Below are 17,024 nucleotides of genomic sequence, written 5' to 3'. Positions count from 1 at the left end.
AAAAAATGTATATATATATATATTTATATTGTTGGTAAAATGTCTTTACATTGTTGAGTTGCTTTAATTACAACTTAATGGGTGTCATGTTTTGTTGTCTGCAGGAAGTCATGATGTGAGTGGTGCTTGTGAAGACAGGATGATCCATTACAGCGCTATAGAGCTATAGAAACCATGTGAAATACTGGTGTAAAGGATATCATTGGAACAGATGCTGTTATGTAGTCCTCACTAACCATCCTAAGAGCAGGGATAAGACCAGAATCACTGATGATATCAATCAGGGAACCTTCACTGTGACCATGACTGACCGGGAGCCAGGGGACTATGGGTATTACTGTTGTGATGTGGCTGATAACATGACAGTTTACAGGATACAAATGTCCTTATCATTCACTCCAGGTAAGATGCAGACACTGTTTGCATCTGTTCTTCTTTTTCCCTTGACTATCCTGTTGTTGAGTATCCAGCCTAATGTTGCCCCATTGTACATATTTCGACGACGATACTTTTATGGTGGATATTTCCAAATCATGTTCATCTGTTTGATGAATAAGCTAGACCATACATTGTCCAGATCTTAATATCTCTCAGTGTTGTTTACTTTGTGTGTAGATAATACAGAACTTTACATGGACCAACAACAGTTGACTTTGAATGGCACATCATTAACATTACAGCCAATCAATGGTCAATCCAGCGGTTATGTTTTGATGTTGACCCTTATTAAGTGGACTAAAGATGAAAAACACTGACTGGTACTGGTGTGCAATGGGAGACCTACAGATGCCTGTTCATATCAATTAAGGAATAAGGCATGAGGGGGTGTAGTATATTGCCAACATACTACTGCTAAGGGCTATTCTTATGTACGACGCAACGGAAACTGCCTAAACACAGACCGTAGCCATGCTATATTGGTCATATACCACAAACCCACGAGGTGCCTTATTGCTATTTGTAAACTGGTTAACAATGTAATTAGAAAAGTAAAATACATGTTTTACTGTTCAGCCAATCAACATTCCTAATTTCAATCAACCAATCACAACACATACTACCACTACCACCACAAGTAAACACAACAGTGTTATGTAATTAAGTATCATCTTGTTTGTGTTTCATGTGCACCAATCAGATTTTCGAATTGAGTCTTGCTAGATTTGAACTTGCTTTATTTGCTGAGCAAATGTTATTGTAATTGAAACATGCTGTTGATGAAGATGACCTAATCTATGACGGCTTGTTTTTCATACACTACAGTTCAGGCTGTCTTTCTGGTATACCAGCTATTTAATGCGTCTTCAAACACTCAGCAACCCTCTGCCGTTCCAAATTCTGAGCCTGCTGTCAGGAATGACAAGTCTCAGTCTCCAGACAACCCTTCTGTTCCTGTACGCAACACAACCCTGGGAGCTAAAAGGGACGTAGACGACAACCACCATAGGTCAGGCCGCTCTCAGATCCATCTCTTAATTATTAATCCAAACAAATTATATTAAATAGAAATAAAAAAATATTTTGATTTCATTTTCACATGCAATATTTAGAAAAACATCATTTGAAAAGGGTATACTAGTAGCCTATCCATTTGTGACAGCAGCATATAACAAATGATCCAGCCTGGTCTCATAGACTGTATGAACCAACGTAAATATACATCTGGGACAGTCAAATTAGTATGACATCTTACTTTTGGTATGTTTACATAAGACAGATGGTTACTTAAGGTAAAAGCAAAAGTAGGGTGGTTGGTCGGGGTTGTACTCACAACCCAAAGGTTGTGAGTACATATCACATCACGGACAACTTTAGCTAATTAGTAACTTTTCAACTACTTACTACTTTTTAGCTACTTTGCAACTACTTAGCATGTTAGCAAACCCTTCCCCTAACACTAACCTTAATCATTTTAGCTAAACCTTTCCCTAACCTTAACCCATTAACCAAACTCCTAAACTAAACCCTAACCCCTAACCCTAACCAACGTTCGCCATTTAGCTAATGCAAGGCACCTAGGTAGAATTTGTAGCATATTAGATGTTTTGCAAATTCTTAAAATATAATACAAATTGTAATTCATAATGTATAATACAAAATGGGTGATGGACATCCACAAATGAACACATACCATACGAAACGTAACATATCATACAAAATGGATTGTCTCGGATTACATACAGAATAATATGAAATGCTTTGAGACCAGTTTTGATTAGTCTAGTAATAATCTATTTAGCTGTCTTTTTCTATACAACATATCATGAAATGTAAGCTTGCTGTTTGTCCTCCATCAGTTCCAGAGACCTGAAAGATTGCTCATGCCTTTATTGCAGGGAAGAGGTTTAGAAAGTACAATAAGTATTTATTCTATTATTTTTAAACAATAGTATATATTTGACTAAGTTGAGTTACAGTTGAATGACTCCTGCACACATGATTATGATAATACTCATCATAGATCATATTTTGTACAGCATCATTCAGCACTGAGGAGACCGGTGTGTTTTTTTAGCAATGTGAAACCCCAGGGAGACAGTAATACAAATGTAATACAAATGACAAGTGTTTTTGAAGTGAGACAAAGTTTAAGGGGCACTATTGGAACAGATTCAGGACTGTGCTACTGTAATTAATGTCATTGATGCCCCTCTCTTTCTTTCAGAGCACAATAAGGTCAATGCCCAACCAATGAACACCTCAGTGGTAGGCAACTCTCATGTTATCCTTCATTTTTGATGCATGCTTTTCTCATCCTTATCCCTCTCTGACTCGAGGTGCTGTCTTTGGGTGATAATCCAAATCTGTTAACCAATAATAGATACATGCAGTTAAATGCTTGATTGAGAACAGGATGCAGGATTGCGCAGGTGTCACGCCCTGGTCTATATTTATTATGTTATATTCATTTATTGAGTCAGGCCAGGGTGTGACATGGGTTTATTTGTAGTGTGTTTCGTATTGGGGTTGTGTGGGGTGTATAGATTAGTCTATGGCTGCCTGAGGCGGTTCTCAATCAGAGTCAGGTGATTATCGTTGTCTCTGATTGGGAACCATATTTAGGTAGCCTGGGTTTCACTGTGTGTTTGTGGGTGATTGTTCCAGTCTCTGTGTTTGTTGCACCAGTCAGGGCTGTTTCGGTTTTTCGACGTTTGTTGTTTTGTATGGTTCGTGTTTCGACAATATTAAAGATGTATCGAACGAACCACGTTGCATTTTGGTCCGATTCTTATTCCACCTCTTCGTCAGAGAAAGAGGTAGAAGAAAGCCGTTACAGAATCACCCACCACAAATGGACCAAGCAACGTGTCAACGGGCAGGAGCCACAGAAAAAGCAACAAAGGCAGCAACAGCGATCACAGGACTTCTGGACTTGGGAGGAGAAATTGTTCGGAGAAGGACCCTGGAGTCAGCCTGGAGAATATCGCCGCCCCAAAGAAGAACTGGAGGCGGAGAGAGCTGAGAGGCGCCGGTATGAGGAGGCAGCGCGGCGACGCGGATGGAAGCCCGAGAGTCAGCCCCAAAAATTTCTTGGGGGGGTCTCAGGGAGAGTGTGGCAGTCAGGAGTCAGACCTGAGCCAACTCTCCCTGTTTATCGTGAGGAGCCAAGGAGGAGACCAGAACCGGTGTTGGAGGTGAGCGAAGCAGAGACAGTGAAGGAGTTAATGGGGAAATTGGAGGAGAGAGAAATGAGGGAGTTGCTGTGTTGGTGCTTTTTGCATGGAATTCGCCCGACGGAACGTGTCAGGGATTTAATGGCACCTGGGTCAGCGCTCCATACTCGTCCTGAGGTGCGTGTTAGTCGGCTGGTGAAGTTGGTGCCAGCCTCACGCACCAGGCCTCCTGTGCACATCCCTAGCCTTGCACGTCCTGTGCCAACACTGCTCTCAAGATCTCCAGTGCGCCTTCACGGTCGAGCCCATCCTGTGCCACCTCCACACACCAGCCCTCCGGTGGCAGCTCACCGCACCAGGCTTCCTGTGCGTGTCCTCGGCCCAGTACCACCAGTGCCAGCACCACGCATCAGGCCTACAGTGCGCCTCGCCTCTCCTGCGCTGCCGGAGCCTCCCGCCTGTTCAGCGCTGTCGAAGCCTTCCTCCTCTACAGCGCTGCTGGAGTCTCCCGCCTGTTTAGCGCTGCCGGAGCCTTCCTCCTCTCCTGCGCTGCCGGAGCCTCCCGCCTGTTTAGCACTGCCAGAGCCTTCCGCCTCTACAGCGTTGCCGGAGTCTCCTGCCCGTTTAGCGCAGCCAGAGCTGCCAGTCTGCATGGAGCAGCCAGAGCTGCCAGTCTGCATGGAGCAGCCAGAGCTGCCAGTCTGCATGGAGCAGCCAGAGCTGCCAGTCTGCATGGAGCAGCCAGAGCTGCCAGTCTGCATGGAGCAGCTAGAGCTGCCAGTCTGCATGGAGCAGCCAGAGCTGTCAGTCTCCTTGGAGCAGCCAGAGCTGCCAGTCTGCATGGAGCTGCCAGTCTGCCAGGAGCTGCCAGTCTGCAAGGAGCTGCCAGTCTGCAAGGAGCTGCCAGTCTGCAAGGAGCTGCCAGTCTGCAAGGAGCTGCCAGAGCTGTTAGTCTGCATTGAGCAGTCAGAGCTGTCAGTCTGCAAGAAGCCGCCAGAGCTGTCAATCTGCATGGAGCAACAAGAGGCGCCAGTCAGCATGAAGCAGCCAGAGCCGCCAGTCTGCCAAGATCCGCCAGTCAGCCAGACTCTTCCAGATCTGCCAGTCAGCCAGAATCTTCCAGGTCTGCCAGTCAGCCAGACTCTTCCTGATCTGCCAGTCAGCCAGACTCTTCCTGATCTGCCAGTCAGCCAGACTCTTTCAGATCTGCCAGTCAGCCAGACTCTTCCAGATCTGCCAGTCAGACAGACTCTTCCAGATCTGCCAGTCAGCCAGACTCTTCCAGATCTGCCAGTCAGCCAGACTCTTCCAGATCTGCCAGTCAGCCAGACTCTTCCAGATCTGCCAGTTAGCCAGACTCTTCCAGATCTGCCAGTCAGCCAGACTCTTCCAGATCTGCCAGTCAGCCAGACTCTTCCAGAGCTGCCAGTCAACCAGACTCTTCCAGATCTGCCAGTCAGCCAGACTCTTCCAGATCTGCCAGTCAACCAGACTCTTCCAGATCTGCCAGTCAGCCAGACTCTTCCAGATCTGCCAGTTAGCCAGACTCTTCCAGATCTGCCAATCAGCCAGACTCTTCCAGATCTGCCAGTCAGCCAGACTCTTCCAGATCTGCCAGTCAACCAGACTCTTCCAGATCTGCCAGTCAGCCAGACTCTTCCAGATCTGCCAGTCAGCCAGACTCTTCCAGATCTGCCAGTCAACCAAACTCTTCCAGATCTGCCAGTCAACCAGACTCTTCCAGATCTGCCAGTCAACCAGACTCTTCCAGATCTGCTAGTCAACCAGACTCTTCCAGATCTGCCAGTCAACCAGAGTCTTCCAGATCCGCTAGTCAACCAGACTCTTCCAGATCCGCCAGTCAGCCAGGATCTGCCAGAACTGCCAGCCAGCCAGGATCTGCCGGATTCAACTGCCTGGCTGGGCTTCCTCTCAGTGCTGGGCTTCCTCTCAGTGCTGGGCTTCTTCTCAGTGCTGGGCTTCCTCTCAGTGCTGGGCTTCCTCTCAGTGCTGGGCTTCCTCTCAGTGCTGGGCTTCCTCTCTGGGCTTCTTCATCATACAGTAATTAGTATTTAGGCCATTAACTGTAAGTATGTATGCCTATTTTTATGACACTGACTGGGTGTCAGAAATACAGTGCCTTGCGATAGTATTCGGCCCCCTTGAAGTTTGCGACCTTTTGCCACATTTCAGGCTTCAAACATAAAGATATAAAACTGTATTTTTTTGTGAAGAATCAACAACAAGTGGGACACAATCATGAAGTGGAACGACATTTATTGGATATTTCAAACTTTTTTAACAAATCAAAAACTGAAAAATTGGGCGTGCAAAATTATTCAGCCCCCTTAATTTAATACTTTGTAGCGCCACCTTTTGCTGCGATTACAGCTGTAAGTCGCTTGGGGTATGTCTCTATCAGTTTTGCACATCGAGAGACTGAAATTATTTCCCATTCCTCCTTGCAAAACAGCTCGAGCTCAGTGAGGTTGGATGGAGAGCATTTGTGAACAGCAGTTTTCAGTTCTTTCCACGGATTCTCGATTGGATTCAGGTCTGGACTTTGACTTGGCCATTCTAACACCTGGATATGTTTATTTTTGAACCATTCCATTGTAGATTTTGCTTTATGTTTTGGATCATTGTCTTGTTGGAAGACAAATCTCCGTCCCAGTCTCAGGTCTTTTGCAGACTCCATCAGGTTTTCTTCCAGAATGGTCCTGTATTTGGCTCCATCCATCTTCCCATCAATTTTAACCATCTTCCCTGTCCCTGCTGAAGAAAAGCATGCCCAAACCATGATGCTGCCACCACCATGTTTGAAAGTGGGGATGGTGTTCAGGGTGATGAGCTGTGTTGCTTTTACGCCAAACATAACGTTTTGCATTGTTGCCAAAAAGTTCAATTTTGGTTTCATCTGACCAGAGCACCTTCTTCCACATGTTGGGTGTGTCTCCCAGGTGGCTTGTGGCAAACTTTAAACAACACTTTTTATGGATATCTTTAAGAAATTGCTTTCTTCTTGCCACTCTTCCATAAAGGCCAGATTTGTGCAATATACGACTGATTGTTGTCCTATGGACAGAGTCTCCCACCTCAGCTTTAGATCTCTGCAGTTCATCCAGAGTGATCATGGGCCTCTTGGCTGCATCTCTGATCAGTCTTCTCCTTGTATGAGCTGAAAGTTTAGAGGGACGGCCAGGTCTTGGTAGATTTGCAGTGGTCTGATACTCCTTCCATTTCAATATTATCGCTTGCACAGTGCTCCTTGGGATGTTTAAAGCTTGGGAAATCTTTTTGTATCCAAATCCGGCTTTAAACTTCTTCACAACAGTATCTCGGACCTGCCTGGTGTGTTCCTTGTTCTTCATGATGCTCTCTGCGCTTTTAACGGACCTCTGAGACTATCACAGTGCAGGTGCATTTATACGGAGACTTGATTACACACAGGTGGATTGTATTTATCATCATTAGTCATTTAGGTCAACATTGGATCATTCAGAAATCCTCACTGAACTTCTGGAGAGAGTTTGCTGCACTGAAAGTATAGGGGCTGAATAATTTTGCACGCCCAATTTTTCAGTTTTTGATGTGTTAAAAAAGTTTGAAATATCCAATAAATGTCGTTCCACTTCATGATTGTGTCCCACTTGTTCTTGATTCTTCACAAAAAAGACAGTTTTATATATTTATGTTTGAAGCCTGAAATGTGGCAAAAGGTCGCAAAGTTCAAGGGGGCCTAATACTTTCGCAAGGCACTGTATGTGCAATACGGAATAAGTCATACATACTGTGGAGAAATGTGTGCATGTTATCTTTCTTACTCTTACTGTGTGCTTCGACTGTGGTGTTGTCACACTGGAAATAGCTTAGGGAGGTTGCGGCAATTGGTGTAATTTCTTGGTCAATTGTACTTGTTCCTTTGTGGTCTAAGACAGTGTGTTGCTTTTTGCCAGAGAGACGTAGTATATTGATGTGGTCAAAATGTATTAAAATAACATCTGTGTATATTCTAATTGAAATTGTGGATTATATTGATTGTTGAATATTTTGGTCTTTATTATTTTATCAAACCTGTTTTTTGTGTTGACCTGCAGGAGTCATTTCCTGAAGTTGATGATGTAACATACATACTGTGGTCACCAACTAAGAGCAGAACCCTACAAAAAGTACAGACCAAGGTAGCACGCACCATATGCTGATATCTGTTTTGATAGCTGATGTTAAATATGTGTTTTAATACCTGATACTGTCACGCCCTGGTTGAAATATATTATGTTTATTCTTCATTTATTCGGTCAGGCCAGGGTGTGACATGGGTTATTGTGGTGTGTTTTTGTCTTGGAGTTTTGTGGGGTGTCTAGCGTAGTCTATGGCCGCCTGAGGCGGTTCTCAATCAGAGTCAGGTGATTATCGTTGTCTCTGATTGGCAACCATATTTAGGCAGCCATATTCTTTGAGTGTTTCGTGGGTGATTGTTCCTGTCTCTGTGTTTAGTTTCACTAGATAGGCTGTATAGTTTTTTCACGTTTCCATCTGTTGTTTTCTGTACATTTCGGTATTTTCATGTCAAGTCATTTTTCCATCATTAAACATGAGTAACCACCACGCTGCATTTTGGTCCGCTCCTTCTTCAACAGAGGAAAGTCGTTACAGATACATATTTTGTCAGTGTAAGCATATTTACAACAGTGTAATAACAATTATAACTGCGTTACTACTAAACATGAATTACTAATTAGACTAATATGTTTCCAACCTGTATATTCCATCAAAACATATATCAGTCTTCACCTCTACCTGTCTATGTGTTTCTTCTAACAGGCAGCAGATCCAGGTGATAATGTGGTCTACAGCTCACGAGCCCTACACCAGAGAAAGGTTTCTGTTGGCTACTCGTGGGTAACTGAAGGTTCATTTTCTCACCAGCAGAATAGGCTTTTGTTTTTGGTTTCCATTTCTGAGAAATTCTAACAAAGTAAAAGCACTGTCTGCAACCACATCTGTCCTGTTTGTTCCCACAAAATCTCATGAGATGAGATGAATGGAGGTAGCCTATAAACCATCCGAAACATGATCATTCCTCTGAGATTGAAAATGATAACAATGGTCAGATTGAAGAGCATTCTACAAGAAACAGCCATTCTACAAGAAACAGCCACTACAAGAAACAGCCATTAGTATGTAAAGTATTTTGTTGTAAAAGATTACAATTCTACATTTGAGGGTATCAATCTGTTGAATACATAGTGGTATGAGTGCAGACGAGTTTATGAATAAATCCTTAATATTAATTGTAACCTATACACTAGGAGTCAGGAATCATGTGCAGAAAGTGAGTTTAATAATAAAACAAAGGCAGATTAACAAAACAGGAGAAGCGTACTGAACATGACCAAACCAATACTGCCTGCTGACTGAGACTACTGAGGGCTGAATAAAGGGAGAGTAATCAAGGTAGTGATGAGGTCCAGGTGTGCATAACGATGGGGAGCAGGTGTGCATAATGATGGTTGCCACACTGGTGGTTAGTAGACCGGCGACATCGAGCGCTGGAGCGGGGGAGTAGGCGTTATAAGTAATGAGCTGATTAACTGAGTTCTCATTAAACTTGTTTGAGAGATTTTAAGGAAAGACATCCTTATCTAACATTAAAAGCATTAAACGATGCCATCTCTTTCTCTCCAAGCCAAGCTACACAGGTCAAACTTGTGAAAATGTTTTCTTGAAGATTAGTCTCTCATCCTTCCTACTAGGCAAAGTGTCCAAATTAATTACATGGACATCATTTCAGCAACAGATGACACATGGATTTGACAAGGCATGTTTCTGAGGCATGTTCATTGTGACAATAGCACAATTGTAATACTTATAGGTAACTGCCAAAACACCAACATAGAGTGTCTTAATGGGGCATTGAGCACCACGAGCCAGAACAGCTTCAATGCGCATTGGCATAGATTCTACAAGTGCACGGAACGCTATTTGGGGATACGACACAATGTTTCCATGAGAAATTCCATAATTTGGTGTATTGTTGATGGTGGCGGAAAACGCTGTCACAGGTGCTTTTCCAGAATCTCCCATAAGTGTTCAATTGGATTGAGATCTGGTGAATGAGACACACACTCACACACACACACACACACACACACACACACACACACACACACACACACACACACACACACACACACACACACACACACACACACACACACACACACTTTAAACCCCCATGCTCCTTTAAGACCCCTCTTTCAAAGTCACTTAGCTCTCTTCTTCGAGCTATACTTGCCAAAATAATGGGCAACTAGGCATTTGTATACATGACCCTAAGCCTGGTGGGATATTCATTGCTTAATTAACTCAGGAACCACATCTGTGTGGAACCTCCTGCTTTCATTATACTTTGTATCCCTCATTTACTCATGTCTCCTTTACTTTGGCAGTTACCAGTATCTGTTTTTATATCTCAACCATAAATCCAATAAAATCAGCTTACTTAGAAAACATCCTACAGGCAAAGCTGCAGGAAATTGGGGTGCTGAGGGTGCTGCAGCACCCCCTGAACCCCCCCCCAATATATATACAAATATATATACACACATATATATATGTATATATATATATATGTATATATATATGTATATATATATATATATATATATATATATATATATATATATATATATATATATATATATATATATATATATATATATATGTATATATATATATATATATATATGTATGTATATATATATATATGTATGTATGTATGTATATATATATATGTATGTCTGTGTATATATATGTGTATATATATGTATGTATGTATGTGTATGTATATATATATTGGGGGGGCAAAAAAGTATTTAGTCAGCCAACAATTGTGCAAGTTCTCCCACTTAAAAAGATGAGAGGCCTGTAATTTTCATCATAGGTACACTTCAACTATGACAGACAAAATGAGAAAAAAATCCAGAAAATCACATTGTAGGATTTTTAATGAATTTATTTGCAAATTATGGTGGAAAATAAGTATTGCACTGTTGTTTTCCCACCAATAGAATTATGACACTTTATGAATGCGGTGTAATTGTAAGAAGAGGATGTTTTCTTAAAGGAGAAGTACAAACTAACAGGGAGGAAAGTGATATCAGGGACACAGAAATTCTAAAATAAGAATAACTAAAATAATCAGGAAAAAAACATTATTGATGAGAGAATTTAACAGACAATAAAATAATGACTTAAATTAGGGCTTATATTTCTCATGGAAGTTGATGAATAACACTCAGGGACATGGTACAAACATCTACATCCACTGAAATAAAGTGTTAAAATGCTAAAAACTGTCTTTCAAGATCCATATTTTTGTGTTTTTAAGGTAAAGGACACCTGACTTTCTATTTAAAGCCTTTTGGAAACCAAATTTTAAACAATTTAATACTGAATAAGAAGTGATATTTCCTGAGGACAGAAAAAGCACAGCAATGTCGGAATGACCCAACCTGCAAAGTGACATTTAACGCATACTGTACCTGTACCATTGTAACTCATTCGATGACTATTGCCATTGTGTAAAGGGTTGAAACAAGTAGTATGCCATATTTATGAAGATATTTTTGCGAGAATATGAATCAGCAATACTTAAAGGTTCTTTTAAGCAGCAACGCCAGTGAAGGCTGCATTTGCACCTCATTACTATCAGACAGGAACAGACCAACACAGGACTCAGGAGTTAATACATTAGATTTTCAGTGTATTGAGGACGGGGAATAAACTACAAACAATCATCATATAAACAAGCATACTGTACGTATTAACAGACAATTTACAACATTTTGACCATTTCAGCCTTGGTCAGGTTTTCAACTGTTCAACATCAGTGAACACACAAGGTCTTGCACAGGGCACTGGTTGCATTATGTCTTTAAAACAGGAAGAGTTAAAGAAGTGATGTCTATGTGAATCAGGAAGTAGTCAGTTGCCTGGGTGCCTTGATTGCTGACACACCAGTACTCCCACACAAACATAAATACTACCAGAGACGTTCTCTCTCATCCATTCATGGCTCCACATCTCCTCCTTGTCCTGCGCATCCTTTTCTTCCTCACTGGAGTCTCAGGTAAGTGAGCGAAGACCTTTAGTTGTTTGATATTATTAGGCTTAGTTCCTCCAAGTCAGACACTGAGACTGATTACATGCTGAAAGTCATAACACTTGTAATGTTCTGTCTACTTTGCCCATAAACATTGTGGTCACATTATGGATTTCAGCATTTTGTGGTCAGGTGATAGATACATGCTGTTTTTAACGATTTATCTTCTGACTTATCTTGTACTTTTCAACAGTTCTGTATTTCTAGCTGTTGATTAATAAGTAAAATAGAACTAACATATTATTAATAAATAGAAAATAAAAAGTTCCTGTGTCAATCAATATGAATTTGAACAAATGTGCAAGTAACTTATTATTATTATTATTTTTAAATAGACATTTGAATTGATTAAAACCAGAGATTGTCTCCATAGTTTAGTGATGTAGTAATTTCCATGTCAAAGCCAAATATGACTTGAATTGTTCAAGTGTTGCCTCTGTTCTAATGGATGGACATGGGTGTGTCAACATCAGCAGTTACATGTCTCAGTTACTGGCTGGTGTTACAAACACATGGTGTGACCACAGTTTGCCATTTTTTTTTTACAGAAGTCACAAATTCAATCATTACAGTAGATCAAGTTGTTTAGCTGATCATCTGATGGGACTTATGAGCAGCTGGGTAAAATAAAATAATCTAAATGTGTTCTCTGTTGTGTCTACAGATACACAGAGTGTGTCCACAGTGAGTCATGTGTCTGTAAAGCAAGGAGGCTCCATCACCATCCCATGTCTCTATAATCAGAGATATAGAAACAATGTGAAATACTGGTGTAGGGGATATAATTGGTTAGGTTGCTCTGCTGTAGTACGCGCTGACCGTCCTAAGACCAGTGGAAAGACCTCAGTCTCTGATGACATCAAACAGCGAGTCTTCACTGTGACCATGACAAGTCTTAGTCCTAGTGATTCTGATTATTACTGGTGTATTGTGGAGAGGAAGATCAAGGCAGATGATGGGGTTAGACTGCAGATATCTGTTACTCCAGGTAAGATCCAAACACTGCTGTGTCCATTAATGCAGAATTAATAGTAGAGCTCAGTAATGTCTCACATGTTAATGTTTCATAACAGTCCTGTTGATGAGTGTGTTACTTTTCCCTCTACAAAGCAGTCATGCATATTTTCACCAAATGAAATCCATAGAGGATATTATATTGGTATATTACACCTCTGCGCACCTCGTGGGTCAGGACAGACAGTGTGTTTGATGGAATCACATGTTTCCGTATCATCATCAAACACACTGTTTGTTCTGTATGCTATAGTCTGTTTATTGTACATACTATCAGTGACTGAACCAGTGTTTCAACTTACACTTTCTCAGTGTCATATGAATATCAAGAATGACTAGATAGTCTCCAATATATATATATTGGTGTATTCTTTGTCAGACTCCAATCACAGCCTCTATCATTGTGTTCAGGTACTCCAGAACTCTATGTGGACCAACAACAGATGACTGGAGTTGTAGGAGGGAGTGTCACTGTGCTCTGTTACTATAGTTCACAAGGAAGCAGTGGGAAGTGGTGCAGGATGGGAGGCTCTTGTGTGGCTGTGGGACATTATGGGGCTTTCGATGGAACATTTGTGAAGTTAGTGCAGGAGCAGAGCCGAACCACCAACAGTTATGTCTTAATGGTGACTATGAGTGGATTGATGATGGAGAACACTGGCTGGTACACGTGTGAAAAGAGAGACCTACAGATGCCTGTTCATATCACTGTCTATCAATCAACCACAACACAGAGTACCACCGCAAGTGAGTACATATAACCAAGTCTGATTCTCTTTTTATTCATCCAGTGTTGTTAGAGATTAAGGAACATTGAAAGACTTTTTCTGAAACAAAGTGGAAATCTATTGACCATGCATTCTCTTGAGATGATCCTGTCAGTCATGTTAAATATCATTAAGAAAATGAAAAAAATGTATACAACTTTTTCATCATAGCTACGAAACAGATTTGAAATGAATACTGAAAATTAAAAGATTTGGATTATAATCATCATCTGAAATTCCTGGTTCAATTTATTTGAATGTGAATGATACACCAGTCAGCTTATCGGAGCTACTTTATAATTTCTGTGTCTCACAGCGACACAAACTCCGACCTCTCACCAAGGCTCACTATCCAGATTTGACACTTTTCAGCCCACAGTCACTCCTTCTGTTCCTACAGACCAGAACAATGGGGGAACTGACGAGATGCAACAAGAGAAGAACCAGGGGTCAGTATTCAGTCTGCTGCATATCCCTCACTATAATAGCCATCCAAACAGCTGGCTATACTGTAAGGGTGTGGATCACCTGACTAGAAAGGCTGCTCAGAGCAGAGACAGGTGTCTGGGTTAACAATAATACTTTAGTTTCCCAAGTCACAAAGACATCTATTTAATTTTCAGCTAAAGAGGAGTGTATACTAAACAAAAAAAACTTCCTTAAATATTCTTGTTTGAACATGTGTCACTTCCACATGGTTCGATATCTTTGTGTGTGTCCTGTGACTTGCCTACAGGAGGTCTGTGGATGACTTTAAAGCAACCTTTCACACTTCCACATTCAAATATGAAAACTAAGATGTTGAGCAGAGGAGGCTGGCAGGATGAACTGTAGGAGGATGGGCTCATTTTAATGGCTGGAATTGAATGAATGGAACGGTATCATTCCATGAATTCCATTCCAGCCATTACAAGGAGCGTGTCCTCCTATCTCTCCTCCAATCAGCCTCCACTGATGTTGAGTGGTTAGGAAATCAATAGATATACAAGATGTGTTCTGTAAAAGGACAGTACAGTATGACAGCTTATGTTATCTCTCTTTTTAAATACAGGAAGTTCCCCCTGGACACTTATCTCTCCAAAAACTGTCTACCTGACTGCAATTTTTATAATGTCATGACAAAAGTAATTGTGTTCTTCTACAGATTGGAACGCATGTTTTTCTACCTGTTGAAAGCTGGAAGTGCACTGCTGTTCCTCCTTTGCACCTTCATTGCTGTGGTGAAGTTCAGGGAAAACAGACATCAAGATGATACCAAGGATGCATTGACACCAGAGAGTTGTTTCTGGAGAAATTTACCAGCAGTTTGCACCAAATACCTTTTCCCTGAAAGAAACAACAACACACTGAGTGTACAACACATTATGAAGGAGTCACTACAGTAAATATAACATGTTTCTAAACACTTCTACATGAATGTGCATGCTACCATGACCACGGATATTCCCGAATGAATAGTGAATAATGATGGGAGAAAGTTACAGACGCACAAATACACCCAAGACAAATACAATAACAGAGGAGGTTAGCATTTGTTTGGGTGGGAGGAGTGGTACGATATGTGTGCATCTGTAACTTTCTCACTCATAATTTTTCACTTCATTGAGGACTTTCCATAATCATGGTAGCATCCACATTAATGAAGTAGTGTTTATAAATGTATTATATTCTTATTTACAATAAAAGTGACGACAAAAGTGATGACACATTACATTACTTACCATTATTTTCTATTGGGCACAAAATAATCTGAAACACAACCATAACAAAAAGCAAATGCATCCAACAAGTTTGTAGAGTCACATGTTGATGTAATCATTGCATGCTAGGAATATGGGACCAAATACTAAACTTTGGACTACTTTAATATATATACGTGAATTTGTCCCAAAACTTTTAGTCCCCTAAAAGGGGGGACTGGGAACAATCGGTTGTTGTAATTTGTAAACAGTTCACCCGATATGAAAGAAAATACACTCAAATTAAAATTGACAGTCTGCAATTTCACCTCACAGTAATTGAGGTTAAATTGCAGACTGTCAAAATGCAAAGTGTTGAAGTACAGAGCCAATATAACAAAACATGTGTCACTGTCTCAATACCTCTGGAGGTCATACTTTTGGCCAGGTGAATCCAGGTGAATGTTATGATCCCTAATTGATGTCACTATTTAAATCCAATGAAATAAGTGTAGATGAAGAGGAGAAGACAGGTTAAAGAAGGATTTTTAAGCATTGAGAAAATCGAGACATGGATTGTGTACCATTAACCTCTACAGGATCGGTTGGTTTCTCTGTGGGAAGGTTGAGCTAACGTAGGCTAATGTGATTAGCATGAGGTTGCAAGTAACAACAACATTTCCCAGGACATAGACATATCTGATATTGAAAAAAAGAGGGGGATCCTTAAGAGGTTTTAAGAGGGTGAATGGGCAAGATAAAAGATTTAAGTGCCTTTGAACGGGGTATGGTAGTAGGTATGTGTCAAGAACTTTAAAATGCTGCTGAGTTTTCACATTCAACAGTTTCCTGTGTGTATCAAGAATTGTCCACCACCCAAAGGACATCCAGCCAACTCTACAAAACTGTGGGAAGCATAAGAGTCAGCATCGGCCAGTATCGTTGTGGAACACTTTCGACACCTTGTTGAGTCCATGCCCTGACAAATTGAGGCTGTTCTGTGGGCAAAGTGAGAGGTGTTTTGTGCAATCAGTGTCTACAACTGTCAATAGGCTTTACCTGTATTTTTCCTTATCGTAACCTTCATTCTACATTTTTGTATACCTTCAATATTTAATCCCTCTGGAAGTAAGAGCTATACATCTTCATCTTCATTCTTAGATCTACGTGCAGTATGCCATGCTGTAAATGTGGGTATCAGATTCTATTCCCAAAAACACATTGTATTTTTCTATAATCCAAAATGTGTCTAAACACCACACATTAGCAATAACGATATATATACTTTATGTGTGTACTGTATTTTATCTGCACATGATATATGATTCATGGTTTTACATAATTATTCCACTCAAATGTGCATGTGTTTTGAAATGAAACTCTTGACCAATGTAGTGCTGGCTATTGGCAGTGTCTCTAACCCTTTTCCTGATGGTTATTTCTTATGGTTTAATGTAACAAATCACAGCTGTTGTGTACTGTTCCATCAATAATTATGTGTGCTAACTTGCTGCTAAACCTTGTTAATAAAGAAACTCTACTGCTCTCAATATCATTTGCCTGGATTGTATAACCAGAAAAAACACATAAGACTGCCTCCTAATATCTTACATATTGGTGACATTGTAACTCATTCAATGACTACAGCAAGGGTGTTAAAATGGTTGAATGAAACATTATGGCATGTTTCTTGTGGTTAATTATTTATTATCAAATGAGGAGAGACAAACTTATCACACGAGTTATACTTAAACAAATTCTTTATTCACTTATTAATAAGGGA

At 40.8% G+C, this 17,024-nt stretch overlaps 1 protein-coding gene and 1 long non-coding RNA gene across 3 annotated transcripts; both read left to right on the top strand.

The window, feature by feature from the left end:
• Positions 1–110: 110 nt before the first annotated feature.
• Positions 111–8,968, top strand: LOC135510016 (uncharacterized). The gene is made up of 4 exons (XR_010451044.1): positions 111–1,447; positions 2,666–2,706; positions 7,712–7,795; positions 8,439–8,968. It is a non-coding gene; the product is annotated as an uncharacterized LOC135510016 (long non-coding RNA).
• Positions 8,969–11,601: 2,633 nt separating this feature from the next.
• LOC135511016 (polymeric immunoglobulin receptor-like) lies at positions 11,602–16,791 on the top strand. Of its 2 annotated transcripts, none has more exons than XM_064932466.1 (5): positions 11,602–11,748; positions 12,446–12,769; positions 13,207–13,542; positions 13,963–14,011; positions 14,707–16,791. In XM_064932466.1, exons 1-5 carry the CDS (start codon positions 11,691–11,693, stop codon positions 14,945–14,947), a joined length of 1,008 nt encoding a protein of 335 aa, XP_064788538.1. In that variant the 5' UTR covers positions 11,602–11,690; the 3' UTR covers positions 14,948–16,791. The 2 variants fall into 2 exon arrangements, with proteins under 2 accessions (XP_064788538.1, XP_064788537.1); XM_064932465.1 differs by having other exon boundaries at positions 13,879–14,011.
• Positions 16,792–17,024: the final 233 nt, after the last annotated feature.

This window comes from Oncorhynchus masou, chromosome 23, assembly GCF_036934945.1.
Source record: "Oncorhynchus masou masou isolate Uvic2021 chromosome 23, UVic_Omas_1.1, whole genome shotgun sequence".
Lineage (NCBI taxonomy): Eukaryota > Metazoa > Chordata > Actinopteri > Salmoniformes > Salmonidae > Oncorhynchus > Oncorhynchus masou.
Note: the sequence above shows the minus strand (reverse complement) of the source record. Positions and strands in the feature narration are given on the sequence as shown.